The 19744-nt window shown below is 45.5% G+C and overlaps 1 protein-coding gene across 1 annotated transcript in view; it reads left to right on the top strand.

The window, feature by feature from the left end:
- PALD1 (phosphatase domain containing paladin 1) overlaps positions 1-19744 on the top strand; it is a 151266-nt gene that overhangs the window by 83210 nt on the left and 48312 nt on the right. The window contains exons 16-18 of the mRNA XM_084841902.1: positions 721-861; positions 3008-3079; positions 4086-4226. Coding sequence (XP_084698028.1) covers positions 721-861; positions 3008-3079; positions 4086-4226 — 354 coding nt within the window. The remainder of the gene's footprint in view (positions 1-720; positions 862-3007; positions 3080-4085; positions 4227-19744) is intronic.

The raw sequence follows: 19744 nt of genomic DNA, 5'->3' as shown, positions 1-19744 counted from the left end.
AGTGCTGGGTAGAGGAGAACTAGTACTTCTTGGGATTTGGAAGCTATGCTTCTATTAATGCAGCCCAAAACAGCATTTGCCTTTTTTGCAGCCACATCACTTAGTTGGCTCATATTCAGCTTGTGATCGACAACAATTCCAAGATCCTTCTTGCTTGTAGTATTGTTGAGCCACGTATCCCCCACCTTGTAACTATGCATTTGGTTTCTTTTTCCTAGGTGCGAAACTATATTTTCTAATTTCTTACGAGCCAGGAAGCTGTGGTTAATGGCTCCAGAACAAGCCAGGATATGAAGCCATGGTTTGAAGTTAACTTAATATCCTGGCTTGTTCTGAAGCAATTGGCCATAGTATCTTGCAGAACAAATGGGAAACTATAGTTAAAGACTTCCTGACTTTCTTGCCCCCGCTACAAAGCGAGGAATTAAGGGGCTTTCTGTGCACCGACAAGGTTTGTTCATATCTTGGCTCATCTAGCTGAGAGATGATGATCTGGAAAAGCCCAGTGTTTACAAAGCCATAACAGTGGCTCCTCCCACTTCGTGCAGTATCCAGTTGTAACTCATCTGTTGGACTGTGTCTCAGTTGATGCTGAAGGGGACAGGCACCTCAGAAAGCTGCTGTATTGTCTTACAGAATGCATGCCATGTGGAACCCATGGGTGGTATGTACCCAGGAAAGACTAGTCTGCTCACGGCGCCTTTTCTTTTCCATCTGTAGGACTTCGATCAGCTGCTGGAAGCAATGAAGGGTGCTCTGGCCGAAGACTCCCACGCTGCCTTTGTGTTCAATTGTCACAGTGGCAGAGGAAGAACCACCGCAGCCATGGTTATTGCTGTCCTCACCCTTTGGCATTTCAATGTATGTACTCGTTTAGAGAGGGCTCTCCCATTCTGGGAAGGGACTGGAACTCTCCCGTGAGTGGTGCCTGACGTTCTAGAGGAATCCTCAGTGGGTTGAGCACAGAGCAGGCAGGCCTCGCATCCCTTGATGTTACAAGCCTGTTGGCTTCTGGGATGTACTCTTAAGGATTAATTTTAATCTTTTAAGCCTCACTTGGGAGTTGCATTCCTTGGAGAGACAGAGGTGGGACAGAAAGCAGGGCATCTCCCTGTTAATATTGGTAAGTGATGGCCAACTCCGTGTCCCGCTCTGAGAGCGTTTGTTGAGCAAGGCCTTTTTGAAGGTGGCCTTCATTCTATGGAGGAAGCTTCATGTCCACACTTGTCCCTTCAGGCATGTCGAAAGACCTCTACACTCTTCTATTATTATTTTATTATTTGTTACATTTACATCCCGCCTTTTTTCCTTGTAAGGAACCCAAGGCAGCATGCACAATCCTCCTCCTCTCCATTTTATCCTCACAAGAGTCCTGTGAGGTAGGTTGGGCTGAGAGTCTGCGACTGGCCCAAAGTCACCCAGTCAACATCCATGGCTGAGTGGGGACTAGAACCCAGAACTCCCGACTCCCAGTCCAACGCTCTAGCCACTACACCACACTGGCTCTATCAGGCTTTATTCTAACAGGCTTTAAGACAGAGAGGGGAACAACAGCCTTTCAGCCCAACAGCCAAATTAAATTTTAGGGAAGCTCTCAAGGGCCTCGTTCCAGTGGTGGGCAGGCATGAAGGCAAAGGGGCAGTACTGAAGGCAAAAGGGGCTGGGCCAAACACACACACACACACACACACACACACACACAGTATATTTTAGCTGAAAGCTCTCACTGCCAATACCTAAGCCTTAGGAGAGGCATTTCAACATTTTAGAATGGGGGAAAATCTGCACAATAGCCAGGAAACCACCGAACGATCCGTGGGTGGGGGGAAGGGGTGGGGCCAAGGAAAGGGGGCATCGCCATCGGGGCCAGATTTGGCCTCCAGGCTTGAGGGTTGCCACCCCTGCTTTAAGGCATGGGTCTTGGTCCTAGGTTTCTGCTGCTGTTGCCCATTGCTGTAAATCAGTATGTTCTTTGGTTTCTGTGGTGAGGGAAACCATGGGGAAAGTTTTCTGTAATTTGATAAATTTTGGCTTTGTGCGTGTGTGTTTTTAAAGTTTTTTATGATGGGTCATGATTTTAATATAAATATTCTAAGCTGCTGTGAATTAAGACAGTGGTTTTCAGACTGTGTCCCTGGAATCCTTGAGGTTCCATGGAAGTTTATCTGGGGTTCTTTGGTGAGAAATGGAGGAATGGCAGATAAACGTCCCTGAAAGACAGTGTGACAGCTATCAGTCTGTCTTCCTGCAACAGCGGAATGTTTGTGTGTTTTCCAGTGTGGACTCTTGCTTCAAATGGGGTAATGGTGTAGTGTGAGGAAAACGAGCTCCAGTGAGCCTCAAACTCATGTGTCCTCCATCTTCCAGTGTGGTCACAAGGAGTTCAAAAGCTTTCACTTCAGTTTTGTTTAACTGTAGCTTGTTGTTTCATCTGAACCTGACAAACTGTAGTTAATTTCAACTATGGTTTGTTGGAAACAAGCCAACCTCAAGCCATGGGTTATGAAACTGGCTTCTTTAAGCAAACTGTACTTATTATTAACTGCAGTTTAGGGTTTGGGTGACAAGCTGAACTGCAATTAATAAGAGATGGGAGCGAAAGCTTTTGAACTCCACCTTGCAGCCACACTGGAGGAGAAAAGGGGGAGAACGTGACCCCGAGGCTTGCTAAAACCACAATTTTAGCGTGACATCCAAGTACAGCCAATGTGGTCCACCAGGCCTGGCCAGCAAGCCTGCATGGAACTCAGTGAGCACCCAAGAACACACCCAAGAATCCTCTGCAATGCACTGGAATTCCTTTTGTAAACCCAAAGAACTAAAGGATGAAGGAGAATACTTTAGAAGAAATTCTACAGTAAACCACACTTCTGTTGTATCTCCATATGGCATATCACTAACTTCATAAGCACCTGTACTTTGGGGTGCATAATTCTGTGGCACTGTTCAAATGTAATCTCTGGCATGGGTGAAGAATTAAACATAAGACCCCCTCTTGTTGCTGCAGGGAATCCCTGAGATAATCGACGATGAAATTGTGAGTGTGCCTGATGCCAAGTACACCAAAGGAGAGTTTGAGGTGAGTATCTTCCAGTTATTTTGTGTTGTGAATATTCTTAAGGTGATGATTTGGATCTGGTCTTTAGGCACCCTTCACCGTTGTAAATAAATACATTGAGTGCTGCCACAACCACACCTGAGTGTGCAGCTGCTATGGAATCTTATTCGGCTGCCGCTTGTCCCAGTTTCTGCCACATCTCTGCTGTTTCCCCTACAGTCTCTAAGTAGCCCTTATTCTTAGTGAGGTGGAGTAGTTCAGAGCACTGAGCTGCCAGCTCTGTTATCACTGGAGCTCTGAGAGGAAAGGGGTGGCACAAAATCTGTCTCATAGAACCACAAGGCACAGCTTATACGAGGTGCAAAGATTATAAAGAAACTATGGCTTATGGCTGCTGCCAATATTCCTCCTTCTTAAATAATCTAAGATGTTTGTCCTTAATAGCTGAATGATTAGGGTTAAGTATGTGGGGTGTGAGCTCCAATGAATATTTCTGGAATTTTGCTTGGTGTGGGTTTTGTACTTGTTGGCAGGGTCAAAAACATTACAGGCATGCATCTCCGAGTTGCTTTCTCTCCATTCCCTTACATACATTTTTGCAATGCAAGCAGGGATATGTAATGCCAACATTTCCAGAGGCGGAGGTGTGCGTGCATGTGTGTGCGTGCGCGTGTGAGTTTGTTCCAGCAAAAAACACAAAATGTTTTGTGGCACCTTGAAGACTTGACACATTTATTCTGGCATAAGCTTTCGTGGACTCCAGTTTACTTCATCTGATGAGTGATTGTGGGCAGTGTGTGTGGGCAGTGTTCACGAACACTTATGCCAGAATAAAATGGTTAGTCTTTTAAGGTGCTGCAAGACTCTTTGTTGTTTTTGTAATGCCTAAAGTAGCTTTTGGGGGCAAACTATTTTCCCTCTTACTTCTCCATAATACATTTGCAGCTGCTCAGTATTGACCCCTTTCAGGGAGTATTCCACGTGGGAAGGCTTCATGATAATCCGTATCATTGTTGTTACCTGCCAGGTGGTCATGAAAGTGGTCCAGTTATTACCAGAGGGACACCAAATGAAGAAGGAGGTGGACATGGCACTGGATACTGTGAGTGAGACGATGACGCCCATGCACTATCACCTGAGGGAAATCATCATATGTACCTATAGACAGGTAAGGCTGGCTCTGGCAAGGGCAAGTACAATCCATTGGATGTGCTTTTGAGTTTCTGCACACTTCTGTTTGTTCCTCTGTTCTCTGCATAATGATTTTTCACACTGCTATTAAGACAGCCAGGCAGATTAGTTTATACTTGGTGATTGGCAGGTGAGATGGCAAGGAGTACAATAAAGAGAATGACATGGCAAGAAGAAGGGGTTGATTCCTGTCTGATGGCTCAGATTAGAAATCACCTCCTGATCTCAGGAGCTAAACCAGGGGTGGGGAACCTGCAGCGTAACGGCCAAATGCAGACCTTGGCCTAGCTTCATGCTGATTTCTGCTCGCTTTGGCAGTGGCTCTGCCCACAGCTGGAATGCAGACCACCCCCCACCCCCCAGTTTCCACCAAGGTAATGCGGACCGCGACAAGAAAAAAGGCTCCCCATGCCTGGGCTAAATAAACAAGTCAACTGGGGAGAGCGTGCAGGTTCGGTGGGGAATTGTCTGCATGCAGCTTCGGAGAGATGTCTTTGATCTGGATTTTGATGTAGCTGGGAGATTTGGCCCTCTTCTCTAGAACCTTACAAGTCATGGTTCTCAACCTCCTGCACTTACAGTCAGGCATGTGTGTACTCTGCATTTAAATAAAATAGAAGTTCCATGCCTAGGCAATTGAAATTCTGTGAGCTTTAAAGATAATGCCCCGTAAGCAAATTTGCACATTTTCTCCTATTTTGCTTAATCCTGCCTTGGCTCATCCAGGGCTGGGAGGAGTGGCTGCTCTTCCCAGCACTGGCTGAGTCCCTTTCTCTGTGCCTCGCTCTGCACAGAGAAAGGCAAAATGGCCACAGGGCAGGGCGATGACGTCAGTGGTTGCGGCCATGCCCACTGACATCATCTGGCCTACTGGGGGCCTGGTGGGGGGCAGTTCAGCCCTCCACCCAATTCTAATTCTGCACCCTTGCTTTAAATTAATTCCTTAGAGCTTCAGTCCTAAGTGGACAATGGGAGTGATTTGTATGTGGCTTAGAAAGGAATAACTGACAAGGGGTTTTAGCACTGGTTTGATTTCTTTCCTGTACAGGTAGGTTAGTTGACTCTCTTTTCTTCTATCTGGTCAATTTCTTCCAGAGCGCTGGTCAGTTAGCAAGCCTGCACACCAGCATTGGCGTTAATAGTAATATTATTATATGCAAGCGTGCACGCTCCTCTGCAGCACTGTCTCTGAAAAAGCACTACTTGCATACAAGTTCTTGGGAATTTTTTACATGATATTTCAAGGAGGGTAAAGGAACATTTTAAAATAACACATGGTATAGAAGAACCATGTCTCCAAACATCATGTATTGGAAGGAGATGCAGCATGTGTCAAAGTAACTGTTGAATAGATGCCCCCTGGTGAAGATCGGTGAAATGCGTGAGGACATGTTTGTTAAATAACCACTGAACCTTACTGGCTTTGCTTGCTGCATTCCTCCACGCTTGCTACCACCACAACTCTCAGGTTGCTGGCTAGTACATTGTTTTGTGTGGCTGCTATGGCTGCTTAGCTTGGCAATGGGATTGGCAGCATGTCCCTCTGCTGTCTTGAAAGTGCATGCCCTAGGGCAGGAAAAGCAACTCCGTTTGTGTTCTCTATAGGGTAGACAAGGATACAGAGGTGCTAAGCCCAACACATGCAGTGCTTTCATTTTAATCATTCAGCCCTAGATGTTGCAAAACTGGGTGATTTATACTGTGTTGATTTGCCGTGCCCCACATCAGCTTTTCCCTGCAGAAACATGTTTTTGTGGGTAGATTTTTAAAAAAATGAAATTTCCTTTAGTGGGAAAAGCTCTTGATACATGTTTGAAGGCACCAAGCAAAAGTATTTGCTAGGATGCATGAGGTAGGAAGCTGCAGAACATTTGATGTGAGGGTGGGTGAGGGACCATATAAAAATATGCAAAGTAAAACAAACAGAAGTAAATCCTGTGTAGTATAACTGAAGGCAGAGTTCAGCTCTGCAAAGGCTGAAGACGACCAGTCTATTCTGAATATCAGCAGCCCCTCAGGTAGAGACCTTTCATAGCTTTCCTAACATCCCCACTTTCACTACGAGCTGAGACTTCAGCTTCTTAGTATGCACAGGTTTTATTTATTTACAAGATTTGTATACCACTCCACATGTAAACAGATTTTGGAGCAGTGGCAACAAGGATTTTGCAGGAGGTATGGCAGCATGATTCTCCCTCCTCCCAAAACTCCATCACAAACAAACCTTAATTGTTCAGTGTTGGGGGATTGTATTACTTTAAGAAGCTTTCCAGAAGGGTGCTGTACATCTGATACATGTCAAACCTCAGGTCACAGATGTGTTGATGCCTGTTGAGATCACCATTTTCCTATACAGACAGCGAGAGTGGCTGTATTGTTTATGTTGTTTGTGTGACAGCTTTGCTTCATGTCTCTATTTTTTTACATACCAGAACCTTGCTGGTTTGCTCAACTGAGCCAATTCAGTTCCTGATGTGGAGCCACCAAGTGGACAGTACTATTGCTTTCTAAGAGATCATGTGGCCCATCTTTAGGGCACCACATGGACCATGTATCCCATGTTCCGATAACTTCTTGCCAAATGTGTCTGGTGTGGTACTCCTGTGCTTCTCAATGGAGGATGTCTTCTGGTGGGACCTGACCTGCAACCCAGAACAGTGGAGCCCCTTATTCCCAGAGGTTAGAAGAGCCTCCAGATTATTAGAATTTGCTTTAAGCTACCAGAAACATTTGTCAGCATGCCCAGAGCAGCCTTCCCAGGTTCAACAAGCTGGGAAAGTTCTCTGTCCCTACAGAGCTCTCGTGTGAGCTTGCTCAGATCAGTCATGCTCCTGCCTTTGGGCCACCCTTCCCCAATCTGGTGCCCTCCAGATGTTTTAGGCCTCAGCTCCCATCAGCCCCAGCCAGCATGGCCAATTGTCAGGAATGCCGGGAGTTGTAGTCCAAAACATATGGAGGGCATCAGAATGGGGAAGGCTGCTTTAGATAGACTAAGTCCAGAGGCTCAGCTAGCCCCAGGCACGAAGTCAGGCCCAGTTTAAACGTGATGACAGCAGCGTGGTAGCTGTCAGTGCCTGTATGTGTGGAGCTCCATGCAGATAGCTAGTGCCACCACATATGTCAGCTATGAATCATGTGGTACAGCACTGTTACATTGGATCCGCTAACGCCAACTTCACAGCCCCCCAGGAGCCATTGTTACTGGTGTTGATGCTGGTGCTGTTATTGGTGCTGAGGTGCTCCAGACAATGGTGCTGAACAAGGTGGCTCACTGTTTAGCAACACGACACTGGCTGCATGGCAGCCCACCCCATTTGGACGTAGTTTTGAGCAATGCATAGGCCAACCACCGGTGGCATATTTTGACCAAAGAACTCGCCTTTAGGACACGGAGTTGCATTATTTACTTTAAACCAACAGATGGCAGGAAAACTCCTCGTGATTTCCTGGTAATAATAGGTATACACAGAGAAAAGAAATGCTACCCTTAAGGAGAATAATCAGCAACAAAACCAGTGTGTACACGCACAAGATTAGAAAGCTCAAATTGTTTTATTATTATGTTTAATATACGTGAGACTGCAGAGATTAATTTCATTTTGCCTCAGATTACCCCAGTCATAATACACTTTTTCAATAGTCAGTTCTCACATTCTGCTGCCAGAAATCAAATGTTCATGCATGTGTGAATCATGCCTAAGAAATGTGCAAGGTCCTGTAAGACTTTGCTTTGCTTCCTCCTTCATTCTGAATGTGCTGCATTGAGGATCTTATTCTGTCATGTTTTTTTTTCTGTGATTGCTTGCCTGCTGAACACCTAAATCATCCTGAATGTTCTTAGCGTGCTAATTTTTAAGAGCAGTAATAAATAAATATAGGTATTCAGACCTGGCTATGTAATGACACCACTAAAGTCAAATGAAGCTGATTCAGAGGATGTTTTTGAACAACAACAAAAGTGTCAAAGCTGCAGCTGATCAGGGCAGTGAACAAGAAAATTAGTGCAAAAAGGTAGTTTGGGGGTCTTTTGAGGAACAGTATCCAACAGCAGCTTAGTAGTATTGGACTCTGAAATGATGTAGATTTCCATAAAATACAGGTAGCTACAGATGACCATGTTACTAAACATCTGCACCTGATGTGGGATAAAGTTCTCCTTACACTTTCATAGGCGAGATTGCTCCTGTTATCGTTTGGCCATTTGTATGGGCTCTGTTCCCCAACATTCTTTGGTAGTGGTCTGGTTTCTCAAAACTCAGAATTCTTTCAGCCCATAGGACTTCCTGTCTTTGCAAGACATTATGGTATTGCATGGTATCCCATGTGGTTGCTTTCAGTGGCTTGCTTTGCCAATAACTCTGCTAGGCCTACTGAAAATGTCCTTATTTTTATTATTACATTTATATACCGCCCAACCGCCAAGGCTCTCTGGGCAGTTCAAAAGAACGCTTATACATCTGGGTACATTCTAGAGCAGGGGTGTGCAACTTGTAGTCCTCCAGTTCTTGTTGGACTGCAACCTCCATCAGCTTTAGCCAGCATAGCCAATGGTCATGGATGATGGGAGTTGCAATCCAACAACATTTGGAGGGTTTACAAGTCTCCCATCCCTATTCAAAAGATGCCATAATGCAGAATAAGTTACCTTTCTTTAAATATACTTTTTAATTGCACTTGACTACTTGCATGCAATCAAGAAAATTAACAGTGCAATCCTATGCATGTTTACTGAGAAGCAAGTCTCACTGAATTCAGTAGGACTTACTCCCATGTAGATGAGTATAGGATGCTACCTAAATACTGCTAAGTGATTTTGCTCCCACTTTGCATGCTTGAGTGTAGGATTGTTAGTGATTTTGAGTGCAGAAACAGAATGTAGTTCTGGATTCATCACTGAAATAAATGAAACAGATTGTGCCCTGTCTTATGCACTCTGTCTTTCTGCCTTGTTTAGATATAAGTGGAAATCATGGGGAAGTGTCTCTTCATGGAAAATAAAATTCATGAGACAGATATCTGTAGCACTGTGAGATTGAACAAGAACGTGTTGTATGGACTGTATAGCTTTATATTGCATCATCCACTCATTTCCTTTGTGTGTGGGCACTTTAGTATTACACCAAACAAGCAGTTACTCTAAAGCAGCCTTCCTCAACCTGGTGCTCTCCAGATGTATTGGACTACAGCTCCCAGAATCCCCCAGCCAGCTGCGAAGGTATGTTTTGCATAGGTTAAAAGACAGATTTGTTCACATAAGCTGTACAATCCTCTTGAGATCCTCATCCTGCTGAAGATCTTGTTTCTTTGAAGCTTATCCCTCTTCTTTTCTAATGTCAACAAAAATTGAATCCGGCATCCAATCTAATGTACTTATGAACCCTGGCCCAATGGTTCTTCCTTTACAACTGTGAGTCTTTGTCTTTATATGCAGAGCTTCAGGTGCACGTAGTGAGTGGAGAAGGCCACTAGATGGCAGGTTGCAACAATCAAACTCACACATAAAAAGTAGGGGTGCACGAAAGTCACTTACCTGGTCTCGCAGCTTTTCGCGGTGGGGGGGAGGCGCTTCGCTGCTCTCCCCCCGAAGTTCAGGCCGGGGGGGGGAGGCTTCCCGCCTCGCCCGGCCGAAATTCAGGCCGGGGAGGAGGCGCCTTGCCTCGCCCGGCCGCGAAATTAAAAGTTAAAAAAAAAAACACGCCCCCGTGATAGGCTACGTGACGATTAACGTAGCCTATCACGGCTAGATTTGCAAAGTCAGCCGTGATAGGCTATGTAAATCGTCACGTAGCCTATCACGGGTGACTTAAAAAAAAAAAAAAGCGCGTACGGCTAATGGCGGCCCCATAGGGAGCCGCCATTCCCGTTCCTTATTTGGTCGCTGTAGTCTACGTAAAGATTACGTAGTCTACGGCGAAAATAAAGGCAACGCAAATAGCGTTGCCTTTATTTTCGCCGTAGACTACGTAATCTTTACGTAGACTACAGCGACCAAATAAGGAACGGGAATGGCGGCTCCCTATGGGGCCGCCATTAGCCGTACGCGCTTTTTTTTTTTTTAAGTCACCCGTGATAGGCTACGTGACGATTTACATAGCCTATCACGGCTGACTTTGCAAATCTAGCCGTGATAGGCTACGTTAATCGTCACGTAGCCTATCACGGGGGCGTTTTTTTTAATTTACTTTTATTGGAATGGCGGCGGCGGCAGCCGGTCGAAAGATCGGCTCCCGCCCCTGACGAAGACCCGACGAACCGCCGCCGGGACCCGCCGCCGGGAGGGACATTCGGGAAAGGTAAGTCCCGTCCCGGGGGGGGGGTGCGGGGTGTGGGGGGGTGCGGAGAATTTCTCCCCGAAACTTTTTTGGGGGGCCGAACACATTGGCGCTCGGCCCCCCGAAGTTTCGGGGAGAAATTCTCCGCCAACCCTAATAAAAAGGCTATGAAGAAACAGCAGTTCTGGATGATACAGTGAAAACAACACCATGTCAGTTTTAAAATGTCATTGTCAAGGTGCCTGAATTTTGTGTGTGCTTTTTTAAAAAACAAGTAAGCAGTGACGGTGATCCGGAGATCTTCCATGTGTTGGGCTTCACACAAACGTCTCCCCACCTAACAGATGGTTAGAACTTTGTCTTCCAGTCATCCATCAGAAGAAGGAGAGGAAAGGTGGCTGTAAGCAGTCTTCTCACTTCCTAAACAATGCTTAGGAGTGTCAGAGCTGACGGCACCAGCCAACTGCATGGGCAGCGCAGATGCCACAAGGAGCACCGTGTGTGCGTTCCTGGGTGTTGTACGCAGAGGGTTTCCCTGGCACTGCTCCTTTTTGCTTTTGTGCAGAGTCCAGCCTGGGTGACAATAAGCTGAAGTGTGTCTCCAAACCTGGATTGCCCTTGCTGGATTGGGGCTCATTTCATTTTGTGAACGCCTAATATTTATCAGCTGTCTCTGGATTTCAAGATAGCCAATCTAAAAACTGTGATAAAATCAAAATACATTGAAACCAAAACCTTTAATTAAAGCTAGAGATGGGTGAGCTCCCCTGGGTTCGATTTGGAATGGCCTTGAATCAACAAGTTTGAGCTTGAACTGATTTGAGGGGAGCTCCTCCACCCTTTCTGTTTCCTACCTAAGGTTAACCGGGTGGAGGGAGCTTGTAAGTAGTTCAGGGGACTCGATTCATCCCTATAATTACGGTACAGCAGTCAGGGCTGCCAGGGATCATTGTAAATGTAGTTCCCATGGCACCTTGTATCCTTATTAGGAGTAGGCATCAGCCTTTCAAGGGCTGCCATTGGGCACCATGCAATTCCTCCCCATTCTTCTCCTGTGGTGGGCGTAGGCCGTGACAAGCTCAGCCTCCACTTCTGAGAGGTTTGGGTTTCACTCATGATGTGTTCAGGGTATTCCATCCCTACCCATCCCACCTCACATTCAGCACTTAAGCAGCATCAAAACAGCAGCAGCAGTCCATCATAACTAAACAAATCACCTGGTGAAAACAAGCATTATGGGATGCTACAGCCGCAATGGCTATGTGTTTTATCCCCCCACTTGAGAATTCCACTGTCATAAATATAGTGACATAACGGGCTTGGACCGGACAGCCCTTCAGATAGAGGATGCCTCCAAGTAGAGGACTGTCTTCTGACAGCTTTTCAAAGAGAGAGGACTGTCCTCTGTAAAGCAGGACACACGGCTAGTCTGTCAGCCCCTGTTTGTGAGTTCCTAGGATTATCTGGCTAACAGCTGCTGAAAAGAGTGCTGGACTAGATGGGCCTAGATCCAACTAGGCCAGCGTCCCCCAACTTGGTGCCCTCCAGATGTGTTCGGCAACATCTCCCAGCATGCCCCAGCCAGCCATGGCTGCCTGGGGCATGCTAGGAGTTGTAGTCCAACACATCTGGAGGACACCAGGTTGGGGGAGTCTGAGCTAGGTGGTAAACTTTTAAATATGAAGGGAGCGGAGCATCTGGAGGATGGGGCCCCTTTACATACGAGAGGAAAGTCTGGTACAGTTAACACTAACAGCTTATTTAAAAGGCTTTTAACCCCCTTCCCCCGCGATGTCTCAGATTTACAATCTTCATGACAGCACCCCCTTCAAAACCTGCGTCTGTGAACCCAGATTTGTTTGTTTTGCCACAACATGGGTGCTTGGAGTTTATGTGCCTTTAGGGTTCTTGCAGCTTTTCCGGGTTGGTCTCAAATGTAAATACGGAGTGGTGAGGACATAAGCCCTGTGTTCTTGCAGGTTGTCTTCTCCCCATGTCTAGTGAAAAGAGTCCTCTTTCCAGTGACCTTGACTCAACCCTGCTCCACGTGGTGTTTTTGGAAGAAGAAAGCCGAAACCTTCCAAAATAACAAGCGTGCGCCTCATGGGCCTTCGGAGGAAAACTGCCTGGGCTCAGTATATAGGATTTGTGTCTATAAGTTAAAAAAAATCAAATGAAATTAGTGGTGTTATGGATGGAAACTTTGTCCTGTTGTTGTTTTTTAAAGAATAAATCATTGCCAGGCTTGCAGAGTATCTCTAAAGTTTCAGCATCGTTTGCAGGCAGTCTCCTTCCCCTGCTCCTATAAAATTTCTCAGTTGTGTGCAGCCATATCAGATGCTTATATCTCCTAGACCCAAAGCACACATGACTTTAAAGATGTAGGGAACAGCTACATTTTTCTTTTCTACTCTAGAGTAAGGGTAGGGGCCCAGATGTAGATCTAGGCCATAGCTTTTTTGGGGGGAGGGGTAGGGGACTTTAATCCTTTCTCCCTGCTGTGGTCTTGCTCCAGCCAGCATGGGGATGATGGAAGCTATAGTCCAACACATTTTGAGAGCACCAGGGTGGAGAAGGCTGGTTTAAGCATAACCAGCCATAACTGATCTGTGTTGAGTGACCCTGAGTGTGCTGAGAGTAGTAGGACTTTTTTCTGTCTAAACATGCAGAGAATTGTGCTTTTAAGAGCTTAAGTGCCCTGCTGGATCAGACAGGGTGCACCTAGTCCACTCAAGAGAAGTAGATCATCATCTCTTTTCTGTCCACCCATGCTTTAAACATTGATACATATGCTTGGGCCACACATGACCTGTACATCTGGGAAGCCGGCTCCTTGTACCCCTCGTATTGCCTGACAGGAAAGGCGAGGGGTGGGCGCAGCCCCTGGGAACCTCTGGGAGAGCTTTGAAGTGGTGGCTCCCTCGGAAGCTTTTCTCCAGAGTGCTTCCATATTGTTGGCAAACTCCAGAGCAGCGATCAAGTCTCCGAAAGATCTCAATCAATTGCTGCTCTGGAGGTTGCTGGTGCAACGTGGATGTGCTCTCTCCTGGGGTATGGCTTTGGAAAGTGGTTGTTCCCAAGAGGGAACAGCCTTGTGGTGTGGAGGTTCCTCATAGCTGCCTTATAAGAACACAGCAAGCCACACTAGTGGCATCCCCGTAGTATTCCAAACTGGCAGTGGGGCTGAGACTGAGAGAATAGTCACTTGTCTAGGGCTACTTATCGACAGGGGTGAAATATGAGCCAGGTGTTTAGCTCAGTCCTTTAGGCAATATGCCCCACCAGTGTTTGTGTGCCTTTTTTGTCTGGTTGTCCATTGGCATTGGAATAGTAGTAGGGTTGGGCGGGGCCTACAAGGCCATTGAGTCCAACCCCCTGCTCAATGCAGGAATCCAAGTCAGAGCATCCCTGACAGATTTTTTTTTTGTAATGTTTGTTCTTTGAGAACAAGCCCCAAAGAGCAGCTTGATATACCAATAGATGGCTTTCTACAACCTTAACCTTCAAAACCTCAGCCTTACTCCACCCCACCATTCTATCCTTACTTTCTGATACATCTACACCCAGTACTTTGGTCAGCCAACTCTTAACGCCATCAGTAACCCAAATATTCTAATTCATCCTTCCCTAACCTGGTGCCCTCCACATATGTTGGACTAAAACTCCTATTAGCCTCGGCCGGCGTAGCAGATGGTTGGATGATGAGATCTGTAGTCCAAAACATGTGGAGGGCACCAGATTGTGGAACGCTGTCTTTTAAAAAAATCTACCTCTTCTTCCTTGCTTCGCCCTAGGACCGGGACTTCTTCCTAGAACAACTATACATTGCTATGAAGACTTTGCTTAGCTGTTCCTCCAACTAAAAACAACTCTTGTGCCCACATGTTCTGTCTTCGCCCCTTCCCTCATGGCTTCAGCACTTCTGTCATGGTTTATAAACCACAGTGTCCTACTAGATCAAGCCTGCTAGATCAAGCCTGGCTGGCTGGGGAATGATGGGAGTTGTAGGACTTTTTTCAGTCTAAACCTGCATAGGATGGCACCCTTAATCTCTGTTTACAAACTGAGCTATGAAACATGGGTTAGATCTTGGTTTTTCATATCCTCCGTTAATAAGCAGAGATCAAACAACATTTCCTGATTCTGCTGTAATGGGAAACGGTGGCTTAACGAACCATGTCAAGTGAGGGCGGGGGGAGGGGGGAGTGTTAGCGCATTATACTTACTGGTCTGATAAACCATAGCTTACTAGAATGAGGTCATAACTTCTGAACCTGGCCTCTGTGTTTTTGTTTTTGGCTTATGCTGTAAAGCAGACTTGTAAACAGTCATGCGCCTGGACCAAAAGTTATCTCCAGGGAACCAAACTGAGAAGCTTTAAAAAATGATTTTCTTTCTTTTTAGGACAGAGTAGTATAAACAGGCTGGTACTTTTTTCCTGTTGGTTAGTGATATATTTAAAAAAGCTGCTGTAACTGAAGATGCTATATAATTGGGATTTTTTTTAATGTTAAGCTTGTAAATAGCCACTTGCCCTGTTGCCTATGGTAAGAATCTTCTTCAGGTGACCAGGAAACATTTTGTCAATTGGAAAATGGCATTTGTTCCTACCACCAGCCCAGCTGTTGATGATTTCACAAATGATTAACATCATATTTAAGGGTAAAGAGGCTAATAAAAACTTTTGGGGGTAATAATATTTGGCAAGGCTGCTCTGTGTCCAGAAATAAAAGCACAGTTGGAACTAGCAAGAAGACATCTTACTTTTTAAAAAAGCATGAAAAACTTTACAATGTATTGATTGTACACTGATTCTGTCACGTGACATTGATTCTGTCACGTGAAATCAGTGCAATGCCTGCAATATGTGCCTTCTGGTGAGCAAAGAATAGAAGTGATAAGGGAACTTTGGGGTTTGCTTTAAGATTAATATGGGCTAGGAATCAAATGCATGTTAACTAGGATGTTACGAATTTACTGCTGAGATTCAACTCAGACTGTAGCCTCCACTCCCAAACTGGGTGGCTACCTATGCATTGCCCCCAACCCCCAAAAGAGGAAACAGATTTGCATAAAATTTGCCTATGCAAATTTATAGGTATTGATGCAAATTTGGAGAGTATTATTATAATTTAAGTAGAAATACAGTGCATCTCACCCTAATGGAGAAGGCTGTGACCAGGTGACCTGCGTGCCTTGCTCAGTCTGCTGTCCAGGTTGATGACATTGTCCAGACAACTTCAAGGCCCCTGCTGCTCCCCTTTCTTATGGTTCTTATCTTTAAACCTGATTTGGGACGGCCCTTCAGATAGAGGATGCCTTCAAATAGAGGACTGTCCTCTGTACAGTAGGCCACCCTAGCTACACTCAGTAGTCCATTTTTAGGCAACAGCTGTGATGATAGGAATTCCATGACATTGGAATACTAAATTCCACATGATATGTGTAATAAGCAAGATTGATCTCAGAAGAGGACTTTAAATTTCACTTGTAAAAGGGGCTCTTGGATGTTTATTGAATATTCTCTTATATTTTCAGTCCAAAACTGTTGCTTGTGGGTGGAGGTGTGTGTAGAAGTATTTCCTAGGGAAAACCAACGTATTTGTGAGAATACTTAATGTATATATTTCTTAAAAATCCTGTTTGCTGCTGCCTCTGTTGCATTTTTCTGCTAGGTATTGCTACCTCTGAGTTTAGTCATATGAGTGACACATGGTGTGATTGGAATGACATCATGTTACTACATAGCCAATCAGGTGGGACTAATCAAATGGGACTAAATGGAGTCACTTGAGAGAAGCAGCAAGAAAGGACAACAGCAACTTATTATTTAAAGTGTTTTTACGCCCACAGTGATTTACTAAGATCAGTAATAAGTCCCTGCCCTAGGCTTACAATCTTAAGAGGCATGGTACAGAAGGAAAAAAGATTGGGAGGGAGGAGGATAAAAGAAGACACTAGCTCTTAGTTACAAAGTATAGCAAGTAGTAATTCAGCAGGTCAAGGAGCTGGATGTAAAGATAATAGAAGGACTGCCTTTTCATCCGGTGGCATCAATGATGGCAGTTGGTAACTGGAACTATACCTAGGCACTACACAAAAGAACAAGTGAATATTTTTACAGGCATTGCTGGGGGGACGGGGGGTGGGGAATCATTGAATGGCAGGTATTTTTTTGATTCTGCTGAAAAAGTCCCTGAAATAAAGCACGTACTTTCAGCTTCAGCCTGCTTTGGAGTTTTGTAAACTGCTTTGTAGTGAACTGTGTTCTGGAGCGTGACTGGATGGAAGTGTGGGGCATTTCTGGGAGCATGGAAAGTTAAAGTAAGAGGGAGAGAGAGTTTACTGGAAGATGATATGTTGGGGAAGGAGTAGCTGGGATTAGCCAGTTAAAGCAACTAGCTCAACCTTCACCAACCTGGCACCCTCTAGGTGGGTTGGACCACAACTCTCATGTTCTGCCAGCCAGCACAGTCATGTTGGCTTGGGATGATGGGAATTGTAATCTGGGCACCAGGTTGAGGAAGGCTGAGTTAGTGGGTCTGGGACCAGGGTATAGAGTGGATGGGGTTCTTAGTCAGGGCTAAGACTAGGGCTCTGCAAGTTTCTGTGTAAAAAGCAAGCATTAAGAAAACAAAAAACAAGTGGAAGTACATGTCACAAATAATACTGCACTCACCAACAAACTTGGCTTGACCCCCCCCCCCCCGGTTTTCCCCATGAATGAAATCTCTTAAACTAATAATTCTGGGCTGCCTCCCACTGACCTAACGTTTCAAGGGCTTGAGCATGTCCAACCTGAAGTGGAACCGTGAGACCTTTTGTGCTCAGTTCGACACTTAATACCAAAATGACTGTGGCCCTTTTGAGACTCATTGGTTTATCATGTCTAAATGTGGAAATAGTTAACATCTGCCTGATACTAAATTGCCAGAGGTGTTGCTCCAGCCAGCCTGCTTTGGGCCACCTTTTGCACTCTTGAACTGCTGCTGTTTTCACCCTGAGGATCAAGCCAGGCTGACTCTGGGGCCTGGAATGTGGTGTCTTAGCACAGCAGAGGCTTTCGTTTCACTGGAGTAAATGGGTTCCAGGTGGCAGAGAGGAGAAAGCCCTGCCCTGCTCTGGCTGTCTTCCAAAACACTGGTGGATGTTTTAGGTCTTTGTGTACCCCTCTTTTTAAAAGGTGCCTTTTAAAATTATGTGCCAAAATTCCAGAACAGGCCATCTTCCAAGCCTTGCCACAATAGAGCTTCCCTTTCTCCAGAGGCAAGGGGAAATAATGGCTGTTAACAAGCATTCAGATATTCTCCCCAAGGGCAAGTGGGTGCAGTTGTTTGTTACCTTTTCGTTTCTATTGCTCCATCTGCTCTCGCTCAAGTCTTCTGTCATCTCCTGGGATGGCAAGGTCCTTCCCCTCTCTCCCCGCTTCCCGTGGATGGGTGGCTTTGCAACAGGTGCTGGTGATCTGATCACAGTCAGATGTGGCCTCGCTGACCTTGCGGAAGCGCCCGCCACCAGCTCTGTTGATAAAACAACGGAGCTTTATCCCTCCTGTCTTCTTAATCTTGGATAAGCTATGGTTGCTAGATTAATTTAGCTGTGAGTTGAGTTCTAGAGTAGCAAGGTGGCCTACTTTGCAGAGGATGGCCCTCTATTTTGAAGAATTGGCAGAGGACAGTCCCCTGTTTGAAAGTGTCCAGTCCAAGTCTGGTTGAAAGTCAAAGAACTAAAGGAGGGAGAGCAGGGGCCTGGAAGTTGCCCACCAACAGCACCTGGACAGCAGACTGAGCAGGCACACAGGTCACCTGGTCACAGTCTTCCCCACTAGGGTGAGATGTGATGTATTTCTGTTTAAATTATAGCTATTTCTAAATCTGCACCTATACATATAAATTTGCATATGCAAATGTTTTACAAATTGGTGTCCTCTTTTGTCTTCTTGTTTGGTGATGCATTTCTTTTTCGGTGATATGTAACTGGGCACCCTGTTGAGTTCTTAGTGCTTTGGAGTCATCACCGATACGGGATCAGGGTAGCTGTGTTTTAAAAATGTCAATAAACCTGGAGAGATGAGCTTTCCATCTTGTCTGAAGAAAGGGAGGGGGCCTTCTAGTAGACACCTCTGCACACAACTCCAGCCCCCCATCACCCCTATTCTTTGCATGCTCCAAGAGCAAACTAGACATGATGCTAAAACTGCTGCATCATTAGAAACTGCAACAGATTTTTTTTAAAAAAGTAATAGCAAATACAGGGTCCTCAATTTTCATCGGGACCACAGCGCATGGGGAGAGGTTTAATTCTTCCCTTCCCACCCACACATGTTCCTGATGAAAACCCCACCCTGCAGCACCAGTGCAAACATTTTTTTCTAAGGCTAATAAGCACATGAGGAGGGAAGGGTTAAACCTCCCATTTCCACATGCTGTAGTCCTGAAGAAAATTACCACCGCACACACACACACACACACACACGCTCCTACTATTCAGGGTTTTTTTTACAAATCTGGGTATCGTCTCAAATGATGTATTTAGCGTAATGTGTAGTTTGGCTATAACTCTGGAGCAGGTGACGTGCTGTAGCATGGACCATTTCTGTTTTCTGAAACTGGACAATTTTTCTAGAACTGGGAGCTGTGAGCCCTGGTTGCCTCACTAATAGCATCGAGTGCTTACCTGAAGAGACATGATTTCAGAGGCCCTGGGTTAGCCTTAGCTGTGGACACCTGAACCTCAGAAACAGCCAGATGAAAACAAAGTTGAGCACATCACCTATATGTTTCACATCCATCCTTTGTGTCCCATCATGTGATCGTAGCCTCCATGGTGGGTTAAGTAATGTTCCCTGTTTATAGGGTCCTTTAAAAGGGCAACCGCGGGTTGTGGTTTAGCTATATCAGGTATGACGTCTTTGGAGCTCTCAAGAAGGGAGGAGCAAATCCCTGCAGAGAATACTCCTGGCTTCTTACAACTTTTCCTGCAAGTCTCTCTGTCTGTTTCTTGAAATGCATGCTTGTTTGTTCCTTCCCAATAATCCTTATGGTTCTCAGGTCAGCTCTCTATCCAATTATGATTTTTGTCTTGCTTTGCTGGCAGTCCACAGACCATCAGAACTTGCATAGAAAAGGCATAAGATGTTAGGAGGGTCATCTTGCGTAGCTCACAGTCTTCTGTCAAATGGCATTATTCCTGCTTGGCGCTCCACCTTTTTCAAGACAACTTG

The sequence above is a fragment of the Heloderma suspectum genome, chromosome 3 (genome assembly GCF_057233095.1).
Source record: "Heloderma suspectum isolate Gila_16-S chromosome 3, 16-S_ref, whole genome shotgun sequence".
Lineage (NCBI taxonomy): Eukaryota > Metazoa > Chordata > Lepidosauria > Squamata > Helodermatidae > Heloderma > Heloderma suspectum.
Note: the sequence above shows the minus strand (reverse complement) of the source record. Positions and strands in the feature narration are given on the sequence as shown.